This window comes from Microchirus variegatus (assembly GCF_963457635.1).
Source record: "Microchirus variegatus genome assembly, chromosome: 5".
NCBI classification, from domain to species: Eukaryota; Metazoa; Chordata; class Actinopteri; order Pleuronectiformes; family Soleidae; genus Microchirus; species Microchirus variegatus.
The window spans coordinates 20,699,561-20,725,574 of NC_139806.1; the positions used below are offsets into that span (position 1 = coordinate 20,699,561).

The following is a 26,014-nucleotide window of genomic DNA, read 5'->3' on the forward strand; positions in this document are numbered from 1 at the left end:
TTCACTGCTAGGGTCACTGGCCGAAAGGCCACAGGATAAACACCCTGCAGGCTTAAATTTTCTCCTGAATACTTCACATACGCTATTGCTTTGTACCTTTGCCAGAAAAAAGGGTAAAATATAGAATGATAGATGATCAGATGGATTTATCACCGATAGTTTTTCTATTATACCTTAAACTCCTAATAGATCACCCCAAACTTCTTCACTGAATCATTATGCAGACATTAAAACATTGTTCACATAATACTTCATCCTCACTTATCTCCTGTATGTTCTTTCTGTCTGCCTTAAAATCAGCTCAGTAGTTTATGTGGAGTGAACTCATGTTGCAGCTCCTCCCCATGTCCTCAGAGGTTTGCAAACATAATAGCTGGCGGCTGTATTCATTTAAGGAAACAGCGCCCTCTTCTGGCCGGTTTGCTTGAGGCAGGTTGTTGTCTGAAGCCTGAATGTGGGATAAGATCTGAGAGCATTATAAATGTCTTGGGAAGATGTCAGATCTTCCGTTATGTAACACTTTAACCCTTACACGCTGCACTGCTAGTCACATTTGACACTGTAAAAATACCCCAAATATCATTTGTTTTAGTTTGAAAGTTGATGACTCTTCCTAAAATAATCACAAATACACAAAATTAATATATTTCAATTTGTATATTGAGGCTGATCTGAGTCAAATTTGACCTGTTCCTATGAAGGTAGATTTTAGATGGTCCAACGTAGGTCAAATCAAGAAAAAAATGTGGTTTTGGGGGGGACTTGAAACTTGACATGTCTGAGTGGTGAGTATTGGGATCAGGTGAGACCGAATGTGATGTTTTTAAACGTGTTCTTTTTTTGTTGTGCTGCTTTCTTCTTAGTGTACTTTTATATTATCACCATCTATCTCTGTCAGCTCTTCTCATAAAAGCCCTTCTCGGGACAAGTGTTGCAAATGAGCATCTGCCAGGAACACTATGGTGCATGCATTGGACAGCTGTTAGCAGTTCTGTCTGCATTACTGTACCCTGTTCCTATAAAAATAAATAAATAAATAAATAACGTTGACGCTGTCACGAGAAATGTTTGTGTTTCCATAATATTTTCACAGGTTACTTTAGAATCTGGAAACAGTGAAATAATAAAACTGCATGCAGTGATCACATAGTGAATGTAGGAGTTGTTGGTTTATTAGGAATTGTTATTGAGTTTTGCTGATTGTTTTTGTGTCGTTACAATATGATTTTTGATTATCAGTGTTGTTAAATGTAGTTTTGTTTAGCATATTTAATGTTTTTGGTTTGGGCATAGTGTGGGCATCGTGTGTTGCTATGGTTAGCTTTTTTTCACAAGAGTGAGAGAGGCAAACTTTCCCTTGTTCTTTTATTTGTTTGCTGGCTTTTTTGACAATAAAACTACACACAATGGCAATACCCTGGTCCGCATGGTTTCTTTTGTCTGTGTAAGATACATACCCATGATGCAAGAGTGGTCTTTTGATTGAAGCTTAGTTTGACTCTGATTTAGATTTATTGTTTTTTTCAACGGACAGCCACGACGCAGTATGACGCTCAAAAGAAGAAGAAGTCATACAGGGGTCAGAGGGAATGGCGTTCTCTGACGGAGACAAAATATCTGCACCTGCAAGCTCAAACACTTTTATTTAATTAAGTTAAAACAGATATTAAAAAGGGGGCTGGGGTTTCATATGATTATAAAGGTACCGGATCAATTATTAAAGAGCCTATATGTAAGTTACTCAACTAGAGTTTTAAAGCAGGCAATGCAATCTAGATTAAAAATATTATAAATAAATAAAGTGTTGTCCCCCTCCTCCTACTCTCCAGAGACACAAGGTTGGCCTGGTATTTTGAGGAATGACTCAATGATGCATGAAGTGAAAGGCAGATCTACAAGGAGATACACGGACACTCCTTTACCTCAACATAACCACTATCTGCAGGCTGTAAATGTAAAAGTAAATCACGACTGTACCAGAGTGATCAGTGAAGGCTGTGTTTCAATTTAGCATGTATCCTTAAAGTGGAGCTAAGCAGGAATTTAACAGCTTCAGAGTCATTGTGATGGTTAAATGTCTTGTTGAAGGGGAGATTGACAGCTGCTCTCCACTCCCCCTACTGTCTTCTAGCGGATAAATAGCCTTGCAGTACCAGGGCCGCCAACCCGGAGTCCTCAGAATCTGGAGGTCTTGCAAAGTCTCATGTCTCGCAGGAAGCACAAATCTCTTCACGTCACTAGACACCCCACTCCAGCCAGGTTTAGCCAGCATTAGCTTGATTTTAAACGCAAAAACATTGGACGCAGTTTTTTCGAGAAATTTTTCGAGAAAGCAAGATGGATGCCGACTCACTGTGAATTTTTTACCATAGACGGAATTTGGGGCGATTACGGTGGTGTCGTGAAAACATGTACTCCAAAACTGTAGGGGGAGCTCTGCATAGAAAATGGCGAAAAAGTGGTAAATCTCTTTAATCTCTGACTCACACATCATTTTTAAGACAATAAATGTCTTTCATGCAGCTCCTTTAAGCTCCAGGCTACATTATCTTTATTACATATAGTGATTATTTAGTACAAGCTTGTTTTATTGAATGTAGGAAGCATCAGTGCATTATCTGAATCTACTTTAAGGAATTTAAGGTGAGAATATTTGACTGCACAGGTGATGAAATGAACAAAAACAACGATGATATTTCATGTCTCTTGCACACTGTGCACGGCAGCAGCATCAGCAGCAGCTCTCCTCCTCTCTCGGCCAGGATGCTGATGCTGATGCTGCTGTGAGAGAAATCAAAGCGCAGGCGTGGAGTCAGGAGGGAGGGAGAGTATCTTGCGCAGACTGGCTACTGTACATGGCCACTGATGCTGCTGGGTAGATGTAGCCCCTGATGTAAATAAGAATGGCGAGAGCGCGTCTCACACGCCGCGTTATCTCTGCTTGACATCGCAACATTTCGACGCCACCATCGGGATATTTTTTATTTTTTTGGATTGTCCTCCAGTTTTCATGCCCACTCTTGCCTTTGACAGCTCGCCTGATGGTTTTCATTTGACACAAGAGCCACAGCAGCAGACGGGCGGCTTCTTCTAATAAACACTCGGGGAAAAACAGGTCATTATGACCTTAGTATCCACCAGTAAAAGAAAACCATCGGATTGCTTTTACGCAGCAGCATTCTGCTTGCATTTTCTGCTTTGGATTCCGTGTGCCGTGTCCGGAGAGGAGCATCATCACTTCAGCGTTGAGGTAAGATAAATGGCCTTTTCCTCCCCTCATCATGAATGACCGTGCCATCTCCTCCACATCATCTGCCTCAGCGTGAAAAGCACATACGTGTGTGAGTGTGTGTGTGTGTGTGTGTGTGTGTGCATCGAGTCTTCACGCCATCTGTGTGCGCAATTACCTTAAAGCAGAACACGGAGACATTATCAGGGCAGCTCACGTAGCTCAGTGAACAGAGGAAATAACGCACATCCCTCATTTGTAGGGTGCAATGATACAGATGGATGCTCATTTAAGGTTATTACACTGCGGTGCATCATGAGCTGAGCTGATCCAACTGCAGGCTGCATATCTGGGATAAAATAGACTCTGTATATTAACAATTAAGATGCTTGTAGAGCTTCATAGTGTTTTTTTCTTTTTGTGACAGGTCATCATAAAGTCTGAGATGCTTTGGCAGCATCATAGCGTTGGAGGAGACGGAGCATTTAACACAGTTGCATAATAGGATTTTCATTTGTGTACCTTTTTTTTTAACTGATGCCAACTCCATGTCCATATCACAGACTCCCCTCCCACCAGTGAGGAAAACAATACATGCTGACAATCTCACACAAACACACCTATTCCTCTCGAGACACCTCACTGACTTCCATTCATTTGGAAAGTCTAAACACAGCGTTATCCCTAACCTTAACCATAATCCGCATTAGGACCAGGTTTTGAGGATGTCTGGTCCTGACAAGATCAGTATTTATGCCAGATAATGTCCCAAAGAGGTAACAAATACCTAAGTAAATGCACACACACACACACACACACACACACACTGGTTTCAGTCTTGTTAGCACTCTGTACTGACTTCCATTCATTTGGAGACTCTAACAAAACCTTATCCTGACCTTAGATCCCAGAGAAAAAGAAATGAGGTTTTGTCTCATGAGGACTAGGCTTTGGTCCTCATGAGAACTACTGGTCCTTACAAAGTCAATGTCCATACCAGGTAAAGAGGTAATAAAAACATCTACACCCTCACAATTAAGCGTCCTTAGTGAGGACACTAAATTAGTACACATCATTTAAAGCCTCTTACCCCAACCTTAAACCAAACCCAATTCTAATCCTCACCCTAAAACCAAGATTTAACCCTTTGAGCACCAGCCAAAAGAAGGTCCTCACAAAAATATGTGTCCCAAAAGCCTACTGTAAAATCATGTACACACACACCACTATTCAGTTTTATAGATGACAGAAAATGTACCTGATATCTCTCCGTGAAATGCTTTGAACCTACACAACACACACAGGAAACACACCCACGGGGGAAAAAAAAATGGGATAAACAAGGAGTTTAGCTCAGCAGAAAGGGAGGTAGAGGCAGAAAGGGGGAAGGAATAGCCAGAAGAGACAGTTAGTCAGATTAGCTATAGCTGGAACATTGCTATAGTAGACTGTATTGATGAGGGGCAGCTGGTTTAACAGCTGTGGGTCACACAGGGACCTCATTGCGTTATAAGCATCAGGAGTGAACGATGCAGCGGTGACCCACGGTCGGTGCTTTGAGTCACCTCTCTCTTTTCGGTATCAAGCTGCAATCTCTCTTTTGTAGGGCAAGTGGAGGCAGGGCTTCACAGTCCTACACATGAGCACTGACCAGCAGCTGCAAGTCATCAACTCTGACTAAGGTCATAAAAAGGGATTCAAATGCAAAGCTCTTTTAAATGTTAACCAGTGCTGGAAGCATGATCTCAGACAATAGCATGCAGATTTAGAAGTATCTCATGATTATATATATATATATATATAGCTTTACATACATGCAAACTCACAGCCTCCTCTGAGCTGAAAAATTAATTCTCGAGCTGTATCGATTTATATTTTGATATTGGCAGTGGACTATAGAAGTTTGTGGCTGGATTTATGCCAGTTGCCTTCCCAATTTTTCTTCTTACGAGCAAATTGGATTCACCACTTACTGCACTAAAAGGGAAATGCAGAAAACTTTGCCCTTACAGCTATGGCACTATACTCTCAGTATTATATAAGCACTGTTTTGATAAAAAGACAATGATAGGAAAATATTTTAGCGTCCGGCAAAACAATGTTTAAAAGTAGAGGATGTGATTTAAATAGTCTGACCTTTTCCCCTGCACAGTCTGAATGAAGCACATGGAATCAACATAATTAAAAATAAGAATAAAGAATAAAAATATAATATAGATGTTTCTCCTGAATATGTAAATCATTTATTTTAACATTGTTATACATGGCCTTATAGGAGAATGTTAATGTATTTATTTTACTATTGTAACTATTGTATTTGACAAGTGTTAGTGCTCAGGCTTGGTAAATTGTCATGGGAATAATACAGAACTGCTTACATGGACATCCTGGGTGTGCGTGTTTATAGGTCACATCTTCCGGCTTTACATATTGCATTTTCTGGTCTACTTATGTGTTGTTGAGTTAAAGATATGATTAATTTTATATGGCAAATTCAAAAATAGATTGTTTTTCTTTCATTTTTGTTCATAAAAACGAGCCAAGCTAACTATGACGTATTTCCAAATTTCGTACTTTTTTCCCCTCAGGTGTTTATATATTTGATGAAAATGAAAATAATAATAATTTCATCAGATTGCCTAGGTCAGATTGCCACATTCTTTTAGCCATATACATTTTAACATAGTATTATGTAAAAAAGCAGCCTAAATACTCTAACACAAAACACAAAATGCAGATAATAGGAACAGTTTAATTAGATTGAGGATGGAAAAAGGGCGAAAAGAATTATAATTGGCTATTGACTTTGCTGATTTCTAAAGATCAGTATGTGGCATCGGCCATAGAAAATCTTTAAAATCATCCTGACATGAAGAAGATTTTGTGGCTCTGAATGTGTGTGTGTGTGCAGGTTTTCATTTCTATTAAAAAGAGAAAGAGAATAGATTGAACTTTTCATTCATGTGGCACCAAATCTAACTAGCCACAAAATGCCAAAATTCCTATCTGCAGCTAATTATAAGACTTGAAGAGAGCAGACTTTCCTTCACAGCCTTCGTTTTAAAATAGCCGCAGTATAACAAGTCCTAATCCTTCTCTCATCTTCTCCCCAAACAGGGATGGCTACAGAGGTATGGCTACCTTCCCCGCACAGAACCGGGAATGTCAGTCCTGCGCTCGGCACAAACCTTGCACTCAGCCATCGCCGCCATGCAGCGCGTCTATGGTCTCAATGTCACAGGGACACTGGATGAGAAAACCAAGGAGTGAGTACACACACGTGCCGCAGGTGTGCCTGTGTACAAAAACACTCGCTGCAAATGCCCATGCACTTTCACTAGGCTGCTGATGCTGCGCTAATGCAAATGCTCCACTCATTCATTTAAAATGCAGAGAGAGAATCGCTATCAATATTTCAGTGAATTAGTGACGAACACAAAGTAGAGATGTTCAGCTATACCCACACTCCTCCTCCTCCTTCTCACCTCACCTGAAACAACCTCAGGTCGAGGGTTTTAACACTTTTCCTTCTTCTCATTTTGCATGATGATGATGATGATGATGATGATGATGATGATGCAGTGATATCACGTTGAGGTGAGAATTCATACTTTGCCTTTGTGTTGTGCGTGTGTTTTGTGCTTGTGATAATCTGATGTGGTATGAATGAGGATAAAAATAGTCACATCTGGCACCACATCATTATGTGATAACAGAGAACTGCTGCGGATCCTTCAGTGTAGGCGTGGGAAAGGTAGTTTAGTCAAGTTTAAAGAAGTCACAGTTCCAAAGATTATGTGACGTATCTGCAGTAAAATAGTTAACATACGTAGAGGATGAGTTGTGCACTTACTGTAGCCAAAAGGTGACCAACTCTCTTTAAATCCATAGGAATTTTTATTTCTGTTTAAGATAATGGGCCATTCCATGCTGGTCACCTCATCTGCTTTACCAATGTCTGCAGTAACCATGAAACCTCAGAGTGAGGAAGGAAATATTTTGTACAACTAGTTAGCCAGTGTGTTGTCCTTTTCCTCTTTATTTGTTGTGGTTTTTTCAATAACTGTCATGACATTTCAAATGATGTATTTCTGTTCTGAGAAAATTCATCCCAAAATGCATTGTTTTAATTTGCTGATGACCTTTTTCTTGTATTTAATATTCAGTTTAAACAAAAACACTGTATGTAATTGCACTGCAGTGCAGACATGAAATGTAGCTTGCAGATACAGAGCATTAACGCTGTTCAAAAACTGGTTACTGAAGAGTTCAGCAATTCTTTGTGTTATTTCTTATCATTTAGCAGTTATATTGTATCAGATGGTGGAGAAAAAATAAGAACATTGGCTAAATATATGGGCAAAGAAATGTACTATCAGCCATCTGCTGCCCTGATTCCTAAAAAGTAGGTATCGGCAAAAGAAAAATCAGTCAACCTCTACTTCTCTTTGCCGTTTTCTGCATGTTCTGCCACTGAAGCAAAGCACAAATGCACAGGGGAATTAAACCAGACAACAGGACAATAATTCCCATCATACAATGCTGCTTCCTGTCATCACCAAACTAGGCCTTTTTATTATTGATTTGATTGAGAGATGCCAGTGGCAGAAATCTGTCATACAGTGTTCATTATGACTCATCCGCAAGTGCAATACATGTATAGCATTATTTGAAATAGTAGCAGAATGTTTACATTTACAAACCTGTATATCATGTAATACATAAATTCAATTTAAAATGAACACGTATGGACGCACACATGTTCATGCAACACAATTAGCTGTCATTACAGATTTGAAGTTGAAATTAAAGGAATACTTCACCGATTTGCATTTAGCTTTGTATTACTAGAATAGGGGTAGCATTTTTGAAAAAATGTCCTTCCCGACTTCAGTTTCCCCTGAGTCGAGAAATATCTTCATTCTTTTTTTTTGTCACGTGCCCACCGGTGACACCGAGGCTTGAAACTGCAACACTAACACTCACCCATAGGGGGATGGGACCTCATTCCCAGAATGTAAACAGTGTCCGCCATCTTTGCTAACAGTTACGCTAACAGGACCAAGTGTCACTGGTGGATATGTCACAAAAAAAAAGAATGAAGATATTTCTCAACTCAGGGGAAACTGAGGTTGGGAAGCACAATTTTTCAAAAATTCTACCCCTATTCTAGTAATACAAAGCTAAATGCAAATCGGTGAAATATTCCTTTAACTCATCTTTTATTCAGGGCAGTAGTAGCTCAAGTAGCAAAACAGGATCCATGTCAAATAAAAGAGATTGTTTTTAAGATATTTCAAAATAAAACATTTTAGAGCTGTAATGGCAATACCATAATACTAGCCCAGGCTTAACTTAACTTAAAATCATCTCGTCTTCTACTTTCCTCTCTCCTCTCCTCAAAGTTGGATGCAAAAGCCTCGCTGTGGAGTTCCGGACAAATTTAAAAGTGCGTCGAGGTCACGTAGCCGGCGATACGCACTGACAGGACAGAAGTGGCAGCGGACACACATCACCTACAGGTGAGAAGACAGTGGGGGCAGTTGTCATGGCGATCCGTGACTTTAGCAGCGTTTACTGTTGGGTTCCGTTGCACCGGCATTCATTTTCTCAGCTCGGCTCAAGCCTCTCCTCCTCCTTAACCACCTGGGATCTCATGCCTTTTGTTGTCATAGAGACTGCGCAGTTGCGTCACAAATGTGGGGGCACGCACACAAAAATAAAAGTCACACTCACACATTCAGAAACACATAGATGAACACTTACATCCTGTGTGCTATAAGTGTGTTCATTTTCCATGGTATTAATAGCCAGGTTTTTTTTTTTTTTTTTATTGTTTTTAATTCATTCCTTCCTTCTTTCATAAAACACAAGGCTTGGAGGCGTTTCTCAACCTCATATACGAGAGTCTGAAAATCCTGAGTGTAAATTGTCTGTAGTCTCAGCAGAAATATTCAGACTCTCATCTTGTCCTGCCTGATTAAGATGCAGCTTTTCATAGGCTCTGAGGAAAAACCGATAGAGGGGTCTCTGGCACCACTGCAAATTGACAGGTTACAGCAGTTATAGATGATAACACTGTCAATTTATTCAAATCCTTCCTTCCTTCCCCGAATTTGAATTGACGTGCCTCCTCCCGTAATGGAATGTCAATCAGTGCAGAGCCAGGGCGGCTGCTGACTGCACTTTTATTCATGAAAATGAGTGAAGAAGGAGGGAGAAGATTTCCCATTCCTCTCTGCCTGCCAGCGACTGATAACGGCTGCTGTGTTAAAAAAGTTCAGCGAAAAAGCTGCCGGGCTTGAAATTATTGTGTCAAGCGCAACTTGTTCTGAGTGTCTCCTCATTATGAAAAGTACAAAAAATGTTGAAATTACAATCATGGGACAACAAAGTACATGGTTGATGCAGTAGGAATTTGATTTCCCTGCTGCCTTTTATTTTCCTCTTTGCTTGAATCAGTGTTTTAAAAAACAACAACATATATATATATAATGTAGGGATTAGGTGAATTGGTCACTCTAAATTCACCGTAGGTGTGAGAGTGTGAGTGAATGGTTGTTTGTCTCTATATGTGGCCCTGCGATGGACTGGTGAACTGTCCAGGGTGTATACCCCGCCAATCGCCCTATGTCAGCTGAGATAGGCACAGCACCCCCCTCGACCCTCCTGTGGAGGATAAAGCGGTAGATAACGGATGGATGGATATATATAATGTAAACTTCTCAGAACATGTTCACTTAGTTATCCCGTTTTTCTTCCCTACAGCATAAAAAATGTCACGCCAAAGGTGGGTGCCCGTGAGACCCATGATGCCATAAGGCGTGCGTTTGATGTCTGGCAGGGTGTGACTCCTTTACGCTTCGAGGCCGTTCCATACAGCGCCCTGGAGACGGGCAGACGTGACGTGGACATCACCATCATCTTCGCCTCTGGTTTTCACGGTGACAGCTCACCCTTCGACGGGGAGGGAGGCTTCCTTGCGCATGCCTATTTCCCCGGCCCAGGCATCGGAGGGGACACACACTTTGACTCAGATGAGCCATGGACCCTGGGGAACCCCAACCATGATGGTAAGACAAGAAAACGGGCGTAAATGTGTTCATTATCTAACAGTATCCAAAAGTTGTTTCAACTGAGCGGGAAACCGGCGTGATCTGAGAGGAATAAGCCGATTTAGCAACCAGTTAGTGCAAACTAACACCAGATATCACCGTATTACACTGAGCGCATCGCAGACGACACAATTGCGCAAGCGCACTTTTCATTACCGTAATTACATGACGGTTTCTACTATGGGAAAATATTAGGGTAATTTAACTCAGAGAGTTGGGAAATAGGTTTTTGTTCTGTTTTTGGACATTGAGACAAAAACTCAAACAAATGTTATTTTAAATTATGTTTTAAACTGTTAAAACTTGTAGTTTTTTTTCATTTTAAATTGTTAATACCCTATTTTAACATGCCATACATTGTCAATAACTGCCATATATGGAAAGTTCTTCTGGAAAAATGGATAAAAGCACTTACTCACAGGACATTTTATGGTCCTTTATGGTTAAAATAAGCAAATAAGAAAAAAAAAAAAAAAAAAAAGGTCCAGATGGACATTTTGAGGGTGAGGTGATAAAGGGTTAAATTCTAGAATAATCTCTACATTAAACTGAAAACATTAGGTTTAGGTTCCAATGGATGTTCAGAAACAACAGACTGAATGGATATAGGATGGAGTAGGTTGTCTTTTATTACACAATTACTGTGTATTTACTGGGCTGAATAAGTTCACACTTCTTTCCTACCTTCAGACACAGAGCAATGGAGTTGTTTAGATCAGTTGTTTTTCCTGTTCTGCTGCAAATGCCAAATAATTTTTTAAAATGTTTATTTATACTGTATGTCCAACACTTCATCTTTCTATCTATGAATCCAGACATTTGGTAAAAAAAAAACAGGAGAGAAAGAACATGGTGGTTAGGAGTGGGAGAATGTGAAAATGAGACACCAGTAATAAGGCGAAAGCTAGTGCAGTCCTCAGCAAAGGGAACTACTGCATTAAAGGAAGAAATTGAGATTGGTGGGGAGAAAAAAAAAACAAGTGAAGACGGAAAAGAAATGGTGTTATGTGCTGTATGCTGATGGCAAAGTAAATTGGTTAAAAAAACTGAGGCAAGCGCGGAAAGAAACAGAAGAAAGTTCAGGGATTAAGAAGGAAAATGTATTTAATGTAAAACAAATAATGGAGAAAAAAAACAGAAGAGCAGAGCAATAGGACTGGTTGTGTCAGTGAGGCATACTCAACCTAAAAGAATATAAATAATAAAAGAAATATGCAGAGATGTCTTTGATGCTCGGTAGAGATGCATCACTCCATCTGTCAGGATTTTGATGTTGTTCCTGCATAATAAGCTCTTCAGATGACAGCAACGCTATATTAAGACATTGCTTTGCTGGCTTAGGATTATGGTTATTTTGTTTTGAGTGAATTTAATGCAACTCAGTGGTCTTTTGTCATATCAGGTCATGTAATGTTGTGTTATGTTATTTATGTATTCTTATCTTACTTGTACTATAAGTGTAACAATAGATGTATTAGGTGTTTTACAATGTTTTGTTGTGTTAGGTGTCATCATTGATGTCCTACGTAAAGATAAATACGTTTAAGTCATTGTCAGGTCACTTGAGTTGTTTGTTGTGATATGGTTTTGACTGGTAATGGGTTTTGCCTGGTAATGGGTTTTGCCTGGTAATGGGTTATATCTTATATTTTTATGCTGTCATTTGTGTGATATTGGGTTGTATTGGGATATTGTTTGTTGTGTGTTATGCAGGTCAGAGATAAATCATAGATCAAGATAAAGGAAAAAGCTATGCAATAAGGCCATTGTGTAGAATGTGTCATGACAAAATCAAATCCACACATGCATGTTACTGCATGTTGCTGTAAACCGCTTGCCGCCCGTTAGCTGTCCTCTTTTGTTGTTATATTTCTTAGGCAATTGTCTTGACTCCCCCGTCAAATTCCTCGTGCAGTGTCCCACGCTTATCCTTGTGAAGCAGCGCTGGGGCTCCTTTTCTCTGCGTATGCGTCTGGTCAATTGATGCAACCATTAATGGACTTTTCACAGCAGTGTAACTGTAAATGTTGACTTATGTGCTAATGGCAGCCCTGGTCTGTCTCCCGGGTGTCCTCACAGGACATTACTTTGCTTGGGAGAAAGCTGGTTGTGTTCAAGTGGTGACTAGTAGTGATGTCAGTCACACATAGAAATCTAAACTCCCATTCATGGTTTGGATAGAGCCAGGTTGATTGTTTCCATCCATTGCTGATGTAACTTTTGCCTGTAGAGAACATAATTGACTAGATTGACATCATGTTCTATAGAGCTGCAACTAATGATTATTTTCTTGAGCAATTGTTTGGTCCATAAAATGTCAGAAACCGTTAAAAAACGTTGCTCAGTGTTTGTCAAACCTGGAAATGACGATGTTCTCGAATGTCTTGTTTTGTCCGCAAACCAAAATGATTCAGTTTTAATGATTTCTTTGTTATAAGGAGCAAAGAAATATAGAAACCATTCTTATTTAAGAAGCTAAAAAAATGTTGTTTTAATAATGAAAAAAGTTTCAAACTGTTGAGACTGTTAACTCCTCAGGAAAATGTCTATTCACGCCATAAATAAAGTGGCTGTGGGCTCATCATCGACTTCCATTCACATTTAGCTCTTTTTGCAACCAGTAGAGTCTCCCCCTGGTGGCTATTCAGTATATTCTCACTTCCTGTTTAGCTTTGACCGGCTAAATTATGTCCACTTATAATATACTGTAAGTGGCTGTGTTTGATAAAAAGGTGTAACCTTTTACTTACTAGCTGTTGGTCAGTGGTCGGTCTGTGCAGCACTGCTGACAGGAGTAGATATCATATTTTAAAGGGCAACAATCTCCTGAGGACATCTTCAGTCAGAAGCTGTTCATAAATGATGTACTTGCTTCTTAATCAGGCTGACACCAAAAGCTGCCTGCTTAATATAGACAATGTTATTTTTCTTCTGAAAAAAATGTACATGTACTGTATTTGAATTGGATGCAACGCTTGCTTGTGCTATCAATGCAGTGTGTGCATATATTTATATATATATATATGCGTGTTTGTGTTGTCGCTGTTCTCTGGAGCTGCGGCTCACATGATGCAGCTTATCTTCTCTTATAAAGCAAGAGAGGAAAAAGTGCTTACGCCTGGCAAGACGTCCACTAATCTTTCATACACTCACTACACTGCACCATATTAGTGCGATGCAGATTACCACAGGACTATAGAACTGCAAGGAGTGACTCTTGTCATTGCTTCGTAATCAGAGTATTTTACAGTTTTTCACGTATGGCATGACAATAGAGTTCTAAGAGTTCAAGTGTTATCGAACAATCACTCTGTTTTGTCCATCCAACACTTTCGATGCTGATCTAATTCAGAGTAAGGGAAAATGCCCAATCTTCTACTTGCCTGCCATTATGGTTTTAATGCTGCAGTGTGTAACATTTAGATATAAATTCTTGTCTGTCACATTCATTGCCAAATGAGTTCACACATGCAGATCAGCGCCACGTGACTCTCTCTATATTTATCAGTATAGTTTTGAATCGTAAGTCGCCCGGCAACATTCCCACACTGCACCATACTGTTTGACAGCAAGTTAGTTTTAGTTATATTTTAGTCATCTGAGATGTTTTAGTCTAGTTAAGGCAAATAAATATAATCATAGTCGACTATTCCACTAATCCACAGCAAATTTAGTCAAATAAAATGTAATGGGTTTATATGTGTTATTTAAAGGTGCCATATGTAAGAATGTGGCCAAAAACAGTAACTACATTCAAATTCAAAATACCGAGGTCTTTCAGGTTTCGTTTTCTGACGTAACTGGCAAACCGTGGTTGCTTGGCAGCTTAGACTCTACTGACTGCAATGATTGGTAGACGGCGGTAGGTGGCGCCACATGCAAAAACATGATTTCAAAACATAAACATGATTTGCAGGCTGCAAAAGATTTTTTTTAATGCAAATATTTATGCTGTACTGTTGTTGTTGGTGAGTTCAGTTTGTTATATGAACATTATTCCTGAGTCTATGTAGAGTCTCTCCTACATATTAGGAGGATTTTATGATTAGATGTATAACAATGCACCTTTAAAGGTTTCTCTCTCATACTTTCCATTAATAATGTTATTATTAAGGTTTTAATTTACAACAGAGATATTTTTTTTGTTTCAATTTCAAGACAGTGAAACATTACACTTGGACTTATTATCATCAGCGTATCAATTGGTATTTTTGTTTAAAATCCAAAATTAGCAGCATTTGTGTTTTGTTACAGTTTGAACTACATTTTATATTTAACATTTGTGTGTGTGCTTTACTAAAACTTTGCATGGATTTCTGGATGACTTTCCTCCAAATGTCACTTCAGGTTTATTGTTTTCTTCCGTAATATCGTACATGATATTTGACCATATGTCGCCTCTTCTCTTTCTTCCTAACGCTGTCATTTCTACCGCTTTGTTCTCCCCCTTGTTGACATCTGGGTAGATCAACCTGACCTCTGCACCTCTCAAAGAGATTAGTCTGATTGGATCTCTTCTTATTCCTCTTCTTATTCTGATTAGTTCTTTTTTCAGTTCCTCCCACCCTAACATTTTCATCTAGTTTTTATTCGCTGACAAATGTGTCAGTAGATTTTGTCATATCGACAATGTTTTTGTCGTAGTTTTCATCATGAAATTAACACTGCACTGCAAACAGGAAGTGATTCATTTTGCATCCCGACTGACAGAGGCAAGGCAAAACCACACTAGCAACAAAGTGGTCAGAGAAAAGTTACTAAATGGTCAGAGGTCAAGAATGGTCCAGGAAAAGTTTAAGAAGTGAATTCTCCTGTTAAGAAAAAAAACCTACAGTCAGCAGTTTGACAGGATAAAGCTTATTGTAACTTGGGGTGGGGCAGAGTGGGATTACAGAGACACGTCATGTAGAGGCGCTGGCAGTGTTTTTGGTAATTACTCAGAAATTCCTCCGGGAGAAAAAGTTCACCTGAGCTTAAAAACTGATTGCACAGTGTAATTGTGGTAGATAATAATACACCTGGAACCATGAGGGACACAAAGGTTTTCTGTAGCCTTTTTAAAGTTTTTTTCACTGTATGCAGAGAGCACAAATACAGTATTGCCACATTCTTCCTCTCTTGCCTCTTATTACGCTGAGGAGGTTTCAGTTTTGCCAGCATTTGACTGTCTGGTCTTGAGCAGAATTTGTAGGTGAATGTAGGTTATGACCCAAGGAAGAATTCATTTGATTTTTGTGGTGATTCAGATATAGTTCACTCATGGACAATAAGCCAGCTTGGTGAAGGTTTCATACAGGATAAATCCATGTATTTGCATTCTCACCTCAGTTGTCCCTTTCTATTTTCCAGGTAACGACCTGTTCTTGGTTGCGGTTCACGAGTTGGGCCATGCCCTCGGACTTGAGCACTCTAATGACCCCACTGCTATCATGGCTCCTTTCTACCAGTACATGGACACAGAGAACTTCAAACTACCTCACGATGACCTGCAGGGCATCCAGAACATCTATGGTAACTCTGTCCTGCATGGACATGCACTTCTTCAGTCTCTACATGAGATTTTCTGTTGAAATCACCAAAGTAAAAGTACTGAAAATGTGGACAAATAACTTCCTCTTATTATTATGAATGTTTCTGCATTAGTCATATTGGACTGGATGTAAATAACACTTGTCATCTGTTAAATAGGCCAGCCAAAACCTATTTGCAAAGCAACATGAGTCAGCTAACAGAGGCCAAGTCATCTGTGCTAAAATTACAGAAAAACATCACAATCCTGCCAAAATCACAAATCAAATTTCATTCTTGGACCCAAATTGGACAAGTTAACTTTACACGTGCATTTAAGAGGGTTAAAAATTGTCTTGACCTCAACGTCTCAAAGACAAAATAAGTTAATGACGTCCACCGAGGACATTTCACCTCTCCCACACTGTTGGTTAATAAGCAGCCAATAGAGAGTCACACAAACCTAGAAACAATAACTGATCACAAAGTCACCCTCCCGCCCAACAGTGAAACCATTTTCTCCTTATATAAGCACAAAAAACTCTGCAAACCTCATGTCCGCCAGTCTGCCCTGGTTTCATTTTTACTAATGTTTGATGTTGAATCTGTCATCACATTCAACGTTACAGCCGTTTGGTTCACTCAGGATCATTCATTGCAACCCTTTAAAATGAAATAATTAAACTGAGCCGCAAAATGATTGGACTGGAACAGTATAATCATCGATCACTATTTGCGACAGAAGAAGAAGAAGAAGCATAAATAACAAAAGGAACGGGGACAGTTTCACTCAGACACGACACAGCCAACACAGTCATTGACCCTCAGGCTGCAGATACAGATCACTCACTCTCAGGAATTAAAGAGCCTTGTCAAGCTTTGTGCCAACATCCAGATTCATTAATGGTTGATATATAATACAGCCTACACCATTACTACTTTTTAAAAAAAATACTGTTTATTGCTCTTTTTAATCATTTTAAATGACAATGAACTGTATATATTGACTGAAAATGTTGGTGTGGCGTGTACAACATGCTCCTAACAGAAATATAAAGTTATATATATTGAACTGAATAAAAGTACAGCAATCATAACAGAGGTAAATGTACTTTAGCATTTTGTAAAACATGTACAACAGCAGCCTCCAGTGTTTAGAGAGGCTATTGCAATTGGATTTACTGTAAATATGGAAACAAGATGCAGCATTTCTATAGTTACACATGCACAAACACATACAGATGCATAACTGTCCCAGGTAGGGATGCACAATATTATCGGCATGATATCGGTATCAGCATTAACGGATATCGGCAAACACACCAAGATCTGCCGATGTGATAGTAGGCTAAATCGGTTGCTACCTTCCTTGACTTCTGTGCTTTTTGCATTTATTTTGCTGCAGCAGGAGTATGCAAAATATAATGTTAATTTCAAGACAGAAGAGACTAAATGACCTTAAGTATTGGTATCGTATTGGCCCAAGAACTCCCGATATATATCATATGAGCAAAAAGTCCAATAACGTGTAATCCATCCATCCATCATCTACCGCTTTATCCTCCACTGGAGGGTTAATGGGGGTGCTGTGTCTATCTCAGCTGACATAGGGCAATAGGCAGGGTACACCCTGGACAGTTCACCAGTCCATTGCATCGCCACATATAGAGACAAACAAACATTCAGTCTCACTTTCACACCTACGGTCAATTTATGAGTAACCAATTTACCTATAATTGCCAAATCTGCATGTTTTTGGACTGTGGGAGGAAGCCGGAGAACCCGGAGAAAACCCACGCACACGGGGGAAAATGCAAACTCCATGCAGAAAGGCCCTTGTTCCAACTGGGGCTCGAACCCGGGTCTTCTTGCTGCAAAGGCAAGGGCGTGAACCACTACACCAACCGTGTGGCCTGACGTGTAATCTATTTTGTTAATTTTTCCGCATGTCAGCGACACGGGGTAGGGTTTTTAATTTCAACCTTGGCTGAAATTCCCTGACAGAGCAAATATTATCCATGTCTGTTGTGGTCCGTCAACTTTTTTGTTCATCTATAATTTAACATATCTCCAATGCAAACCCTCGTTTTTCTTGTCATCTAGTTGAGACGTGTTTGAAAGGGGTATAAAACATTTTTTTTTTAGGTCTGGTATCATAGCTGCTGTCTGCACTCATCCTTACTAGCTGTGTGATTGGGTGGTTGGCAGTCAATGGCCCAGAATCTCCCTTTAATCTCATAGACAAATTTTTTTTTTTTTGAAGGTCCACCAGACAGAGCTCCGCAGCCAACCAGGCCCCCACCCACAGTCCCTCCACCTCGCTTCCACCCTCCTTCAGACCCACGGAAGCACGATCGCCATGCCAGACCTCACCGCCCACCGCAGGGGGCCAAGCCCTCCAACCCCAACTCCAAACCCAACATCTGTGACGGAGGCTTCAACACGCTGGCCATCCTGAGACAGGAGCTTTTTGTGTTCAAGGTGCAATAGATGATGATGATGATGATGATGATGATGATGATGATGATGATTCTACCTCATCTATCTCAACAGGACCAATGGTTCTGGAGGGTACGTGATAACTCAGTAGTCCCCGGCTACCCCATGCAGATCAACTACTTCTGGAAAGGCTTGCCCCCCAAAATCGATGCGGTCTATGAAAACAGTGAAGGGAAATTTGTCTTTTTTAAAGGTAATAAAAAGATTTCCACTATATTTATTTACCAAAAGATACTCCCGGAATTTACATTTTTGCTGATTGATTGTTGCAGGTGAACACCACAATGAGTGAGCAGTGTTTGCCAGGAAACATTACACTAAAATTAAATAACATTTTAAAATGTGCTTCTTAATGTTTTTACATGGGATTTAATTTATTCCAATTCCACACAATTTTGTGAGAAACGCTGAATGTAAAAAAAGGGTTTGCTCACAAAGTACAATGGTGCAACTGTTATATTTTTTTCTAAATAAATATATAAATATAAAATGACTTGATGCTGCTGTTCTTAGAGAACAGACATTTGCATGCTGCATCGTCAGTGTCTCTTTTGACATAAAACAAACCACTTCCTGTGTGCAGCAGGGGAGTGTCAGGGTAAACGACATGTAAACACACAGAGAGTCACATGGAGCCGATAGGCTTCATCAGCGCCGTGTGAACTCATGTGATCGTGATTAGAATCTAACATTTGATTATATTTAAAGGTCACACAACAGTTTTAATCAACGCTGTATTTTTTAAGCAAATAAAAACAAACTGTAATTCATTCGTCACATTAATTACAGTTAACGACAGAACCACAACAATGTGATATCTGGCAAATGTCAAAACAAATTAAATCTGTAATCATGCACCGCTGCTAAATGTATATAAAAAGCGTGAGCTCTTTTAACATGCAGTGTTGTTTTATCACGAAGTGATAGAGTGAGTGACTGAGTGGTTGTTTTGCATCCTCGCTGATAACAGAACGGGCGCACGTCTGGTACAGACATCCGCCCATCAGGCAGATTAACATGACATCTGTCACTCAGTGGGATCAGAGTGTCTCATGCTTTATTTATTCAGTCAGGAGGACTCTGTGTGTGTGTGTGTGTGTGTGTGTGTGTGTGTGTGTGTGTGTGTGTGTGTGTGTGTGTGTGTGTGTGCATGAACTTGTACCTACATCTTTGTGAGGACCAAAAAAAACATATAATCCAAAGGGAGGAAGGACATTTTGTGAAAGTGACGACAGTTTGGCTGGTCCTCATATTCTGTCACACCTTAAACAGCCTGTTCATGTGTTAACTCTTTAACACCTAAGCATCAAAATGTCCGTCTGGATTTTCTTGCTTATTTTAACCATTAAAGGGCCAGAAAGTGTTCTGTGAGTAAGCCCATTTTCCCAGAGTAGCTTTCAATATCTGGCAGTTACAAAATTCAATTTACAAAATTCACTGCATGTTTAAATAACGTATTAAAAAAAAACCAGAAAGCTTATTTTGAAAAACACTGTTAGTTTGTACACGAACACCAGATTTTGCATGTTAAATTTGAAATAAAACACATTTTATACGATATGCTTGGTGTTAGGGTTATGTCTATGAATGTTTTACAAGAATGCATGTGTGTGGACGGCACTACAGCAGTTCTCTTCGCTACCTCAGACACTTATTATAAAACTGAATTAAAGGCAACACTAGCTTCAATAAAACTCCAAACAACAAGTCTCTGCGGGGTTGCCTGACAAGCATCATCATCATCCTACTGTTTATTCTGTTACAGATAACACTGCATAGATTCTCTGCTGCTGAGGTATTTTGCAATATGTTTAACCTTTGAAATGACGTGAATAAAATCAAAGCGCACACACACAGAAGATTAGAATGAGCAGACACAGTTTTTCTTTTTTTTTTTATTGAGGTCATCTTGATGAAAACGTCTTTGTCCCAGAGCCTCCTATAACTGTGTGCGTGTATTTTAGGAAACCGTTTCTGGGTCTTCAAGGACACAACTCTCCAGCCTTCATACCCTCAGGACATCTCGCTGTTTGGGAGCGGCATGCCCACTCAGAGCATCGAGACGGCGCTCTGGTGGGAGGATGCCGCTAAAACCTACTTCTTTAAAGGAGACAGGTCCGTGTGGAATGATTATTAGTGCTGTTTCACTAGTTGCTGATGTAGCTAAGCAGTGGAGAGGTGTCATCTCTCCGAGAGAAAAAACAAAAACACTATTACAAGGATTACTGGTGGAGGAAACCTCTAAAAAGGTCCAGTGTGTACAATTTAGGTGAAATTTGTTTCATTTGGCAGAAATTTAAGGTAAAATAACTAATTATTAATTCAATAGTGTAGTTATTTTACAGTATTATCATGTTGTTTTTAAAGTTATATCTTAGTAATGAGAATTACTGTAGGCTGAGACCTTGAAATGTTGAAATGTTCCATTCTAAGTACGAAGCTGACTGTAATGATATGACTTGTATACATATGTTACCATCATAAGTTACTTTAATTACCTCTGTAACAGCTGGACAAAATGCTGTTTCTTGGCATACAGCGCAGTGTAACCCAGTGTTAGACCATCACTTTTAATGGTGATAATGTAATTTCAGAATTTAATGCCTTTTCAGTCAATAATTAGTACAAATATGTGAGAATAGCATATATTATTCATAGCTGCTGTGTTCCAACTGCAGGTTTTTTTTTTTTTACCTGCAGTTGGAAGTGAAGTCTTTGCAAAGCAGCCAAGTCACACAATCTGTTGTTTATCAATGTGTGTTGTGAGAGTTTTTGAGGTCAGACACGGTGCCAGTTTGACTCACATGTTTGTTCAGCTGTCAAGATAAATCACGTCCTGAGAGGTCACGGGACCCTGTGGTCAAAGCTGACAAAATGTCTGGTCATGATACTGTCATCCTTCAATCTGCTGCAGCACATCGTGAAAAACAGCATTCTGTCCAAACCCAAGTGGGGATTTTTCTTTGTGTAACAGTCTTATGTGCATTTTTGTCTAATATAGAGCGAGGATTTTGAGCGTGAACATCACTAAAGAGGAACTTTGTGCTCTGAAACAAATCTGTGTGGCACATTAATGCAGTATAGATGATTGGTTATCCATTTTCTCTGGTTTTTAAGTTAGTTGCTGATTGAAGGCTGTTTTTGAGTAACGATCATATTCATCATCATTTAATCTGTCTAGTATTTTCTCAATTGATCGAGTAATCGCTTGTTCCATAAATTATCAAAAATATTGATCAGTGTTTGTCTCAAATGTATCATTTGGTCCACAAACGAAAATTATTCAGTTTTAATGATTTCTTTGTTACATGGCAGAAAATAATCACATTTAAAAAGCTAAAACGAACAGAAATCTTGTTTTAATAATGAAAAACCCTCAAACTGATACATCGATTATCAAAATAGTTGACGTTTGCTTTGATATTATGATTATGATATTTTCCTACTGCATTATCAAGCTTTAGTCTAGACGTTTCTTATGTAATAAGAATACAACATGTACGTACTACACATGTTAAAAAGGTACAGTGTGTAAGATTCAGCAACAATTATTGAATGATTGCAGCTAAATATCTCCCTTCCAAGTAGCATTTCAGTTAGCATTTAAAAAATGTTTGACCTCCTAAAATATAAATATAAAATGCTCATTCTGGGATGATGAAAAACAACAATTCATACAATTAATTCACTGTGCACTTGACTTGAAATTAAGTATATTTATTATTTTCTTATTGTACATATTATATATATATATATATATATATATATATATATATATATATATATATATATATATATATATATATGTATATATATATATATATATATATATGTATATATATATATATATATATATATATATATATGTGTATGTATATATATATATATATATATCCAGGAACGTGTTATTACTTCCTACATGTGTTGTACCCAGATCAGCACACTCTTTCTACCAAATCCAGTGTGTAAAAGCAGCATATAAACATAACAAAAATCTCTTTAAACCTTAGTTTTTTGTCTGTTCTGTAGATACTGGAGGTACAATGAGGACATGAGGACCATGGACCCCGGTTATCCCAAACCCATCACCATCTGGAAGGGCATCCCAGAGTCTCCACAGGGTGCTTTCGTGGATAAGGCTAATGGTACGCCCACTTTATTGTCTTTTATACGACAGTCACTTGTGAGATAAATATAATCACAGTAACATTCAGTCTTCTCAGCAATGATGAAGATGAATCTTTTATAAAGCTTTCTTTTATAATTTACATCAGTTGTCGGACGTGTAATTGTAGATTGTTAAAATGTAAAATATTTTACTGTTAGACTAATGTCTACAATTCTGCTTGCATCTTTATGCCATATCAGCTCCATTTGCAGTGTCATACAAAGCACAACAATACAACTAATTACACCAAAACACAACTAGAAACAGAAAATCCTAGAAAATTCCCTCGTATATGACTGTGTTTTAAGTTCTTCAGTAAGTTTAAAGATGTACTGACAAAACAATGAGTCAGTGTGATCCCAGTGAACCGTGGGATCCTGTGTTTATGGTTTGTTGGTAATAATTCACATTTACAAAGCACAATTAGAATCACAGATAATGTTGTTATTGTAAGCTGATACGTAGAGGTTGACCTACAATCTTATTATTATTGTGACACTTATTTTAGACACTTATTTTATAGCAGTGAACAAACTCTTTTACATATGATATTACAATACTGGCGAATGCTCATGAAGTGAATATAATATATATAAATATATATTAATAGAGTCTCCAGTTTGTGCTTTTACAGACACATTTTTTGTGGTCTTTTCACAACAAGTTTCACAGCACCATTACTCTAACGCCATAGTTCTCGAACTGTGCTACGAAAGGCACCGGCAGTACATGAGCTTCCTCTGGTGGTAGAAAATCAGAAATACTGTTCTTGTGACATTCATAAAAAGTAAAAGACTATCTGCACCCAAAATAAAAGGTAGTCAAACTTGCTCCTTGAAAAAAGATAACAAAAACTGCAAAACACAAAATCAACAAAAAGAGCAGAGGTTGGCCTGCTTGCTGGCAGAACTCATAGGGCCTGATTTATTAATGCTTTGTGGGTGCAAAAACGCATGCAAACTGTTTTACATGCACATTTGTGTTGATGTTGATCTATTAACAAGGCGCAACGAGGATTGCATCTCTCAGACGAGCAAAATAGCACTTGTAATCCATTTAGCAGTCTTGCCTTAATGCATATGCAATGGGGGGCGTTTACACACAATTTTGCGTGTGATGAGAGGAGAAAATGTAAATATGTAATTTTAGCACAGGCAAAGTGATTTATCAAACCTGAAACTGATTGCATGAAGCATAATCCTCTGAGAAATCCATAAACAAAAATTATTTTTGTAAATCAGGAAATTACACTTTTCCAGAGCATGTTCAACTACACGATCACAGATGACACAGATTCATTTCTTATTTGGTATATCTGAATAAATTAAATATAGATATCCATAGGAGAAATGTCTGTTTGTACTGGTATGGGCTTACCTTGGTCTGCAGTTCGTGGTTCAAGAATGTCATATCCCTCAATCCCAGTTATCTGCTCATCGCAGAACGTCTTGCTGTATTGCTGTTCAGTGGCTTGAAATGTCATTTTGCGCTTCCGAGTCTGCTCCTCATTTAAATAGGGCGGTCTGAACCACTTCAGCACCTGCAGTCAATTGCGACGGCAATCTAAGTAGGTCACCCGCAAAACGCAAACCAGCAGCAGGCGCAATCTTTAAGTTTGCACGTGCAATTTACCGCTTTCTATTTGGGATCTTAGTAAATCCGGCCCTAATTCTGAAGACTCAAGGGGTAAAACAAAAACGGGCAATTCGTCAATGAGGTTAGTCATATTGAGATCGAGAAAAGCACAGAGTGTGGAGACAAGACACTGGCGAGGAGTGAATGGAAAAGCAGAGTATATGAAGCAGCAGGTGATAAGACGATGAGTTGCAGGTGAGCGACTCAGACTCCGCCCAGTCAACCTCCTGAAACACAAAGAGCAAAACAGGAAACTATCAAAATAAGACACAGACCATGAACCCATAACAGTTCGACTGTATATACCAGGGTATGTGATCAGAATGGAGCTGAGTGTGTAGAAAATGAAACAAATAACACAAAAATTAAATTAAATTAAATTAAATTAAATTAAATTAAATTAAATTAAATTAAATTAAATTAAATTAAATTAATTAAGTAAATTAAGTAAATTAAATTAATTATCTAAAGCAATTGGCCATAAGACTCAGGAATAATGTTCATATAACAAACTGAACTCACCAACAACAACAGTACAGCCAAAATATTTGCATTAAAAAAAATATTTTGCAGGCTGCAAATCATGTTTATGTTTTGAAATCATGGTTTGGCATGTGGCACCACCTACTGCCGCCTACCAATAACTGCAGCCAGTAGAGTCTCAACTGCTGAGCAACCACGGGTTGCCAGTTATGTCAAAAAACTAAACCTAAAAGACCTCTGTATTTTTAAGTTGAATGTAGTAACCGTTTTTGGCCACATTCTTACATATGGCACCTTTAAATTAAATAATACACCTTATCTCATCCATCTCAATCTAATTTCACTATACCAGTGTGTGAAGTATATGTGAGGAAGAGGATGATGATTATCTTATTAGGAATAAATCTGCCTTTGCTCAGCATATTTACACCACTGTATTTTAATGATGGTGATAATGGTGTTACTTGGAGTGCTCAATATTCTTGTGAGAACCACTGTCTTAACGTACTTATGGGAAGAAACCTACTTAACCTACTTAAGGAAAATTAAAATTTGATTTCTTTGTGGTTTTGCAGAAACACTGTATAATCTTTGTAGATGCCATTTATTAGAGGTTTTCACATGAGGAATGAAAGGAGAGTGACTAAACTGGACTACTCTACCTTTATCTGTAAAATGTATGTTTATGTGTACATGTGTTCTCCCCCTGTCTAGGTTTTACTTACTTTTACAAAGGAAAGGAGTACTGGAAGTTCAACAACCAGCTGCTAAGAGTGGAGCCCAGTTACCCGAGGTCCATCCTGAGGGACTTCATGGGTTGTGATGGCCTCCCTGCCGACCCTGACTGGGACTGGAGCCCCCCGGTGGCAGAGGAGCGCCACTATGACAATGGCGATGTGGACGTTGTCATCAAACTGGACAGCACGGGGGGCACCGAGAAAGCAGTGGCCATAGCTATCCCCTGTGTCCTGGCGCTGTGCATGATGGTCCTCCTCTACACTGTTTTCCAGTTCAGGAGGAAGAGCACAAAGCGGCACATACTGTACTGCAAGCGCTCCATGCAGGAGTGGGTCTGAGGGATTGTTATATAGAGAGGGATGTGAAGCTCTGATAAAGGTCTAGTTATTGCTTGAAGCCCTAAGTACTGTTCTTGGAAGCACTGGTGAGGGTGCAGTACGTGAGGATTGCCATGTTGGCAAATTTGAAAATTGCTTGTGCTAATAATGTGCAAGGTGCAAGGAAGCATACCAATCAGCAGAACTCATGTGAAGACAGTGAGGGAGCCACATCTCCTGTGTCCAGCCAATATGTATGTATCTGCTTTTTTTTTGTTTTGTTCCTGTACATTGACATGAACTCAATTAAGTGAGACAGAGC

General features: G+C 39.0%; 1 protein-coding gene across 1 annotated transcript; it reads left to right on the forward strand.

Annotated features, from left to right (window-relative positions):
• Nucleotides 1–3,121: 3,121 nt before the first annotated feature.
• mmp16b (matrix metallopeptidase 16b (membrane-inserted)) lies at nucleotides 3,122–25,713 on the forward strand (the record flags this gene model as incomplete). The annotated part of the gene is made up of 10 exons (XM_083889258.1): nucleotides 3,122–3,250; nucleotides 6,347–6,495; nucleotides 8,635–8,751; nucleotides 9,998–10,302; nucleotides 15,694–15,855; nucleotides 18,116–18,333; nucleotides 18,406–18,544; nucleotides 20,316–20,466; nucleotides 22,381–22,496; nucleotides 25,352–25,713. 10 exons carry the CDS (start codon nucleotides 3,122–3,124, stop codon nucleotides 25,711–25,713), a joined length of 1,848 nt encoding a protein of 615 aa, XP_083745384.1.
• Between the last annotated feature and the right edge of the window lie 301 nt (nucleotides 25,714–26,014).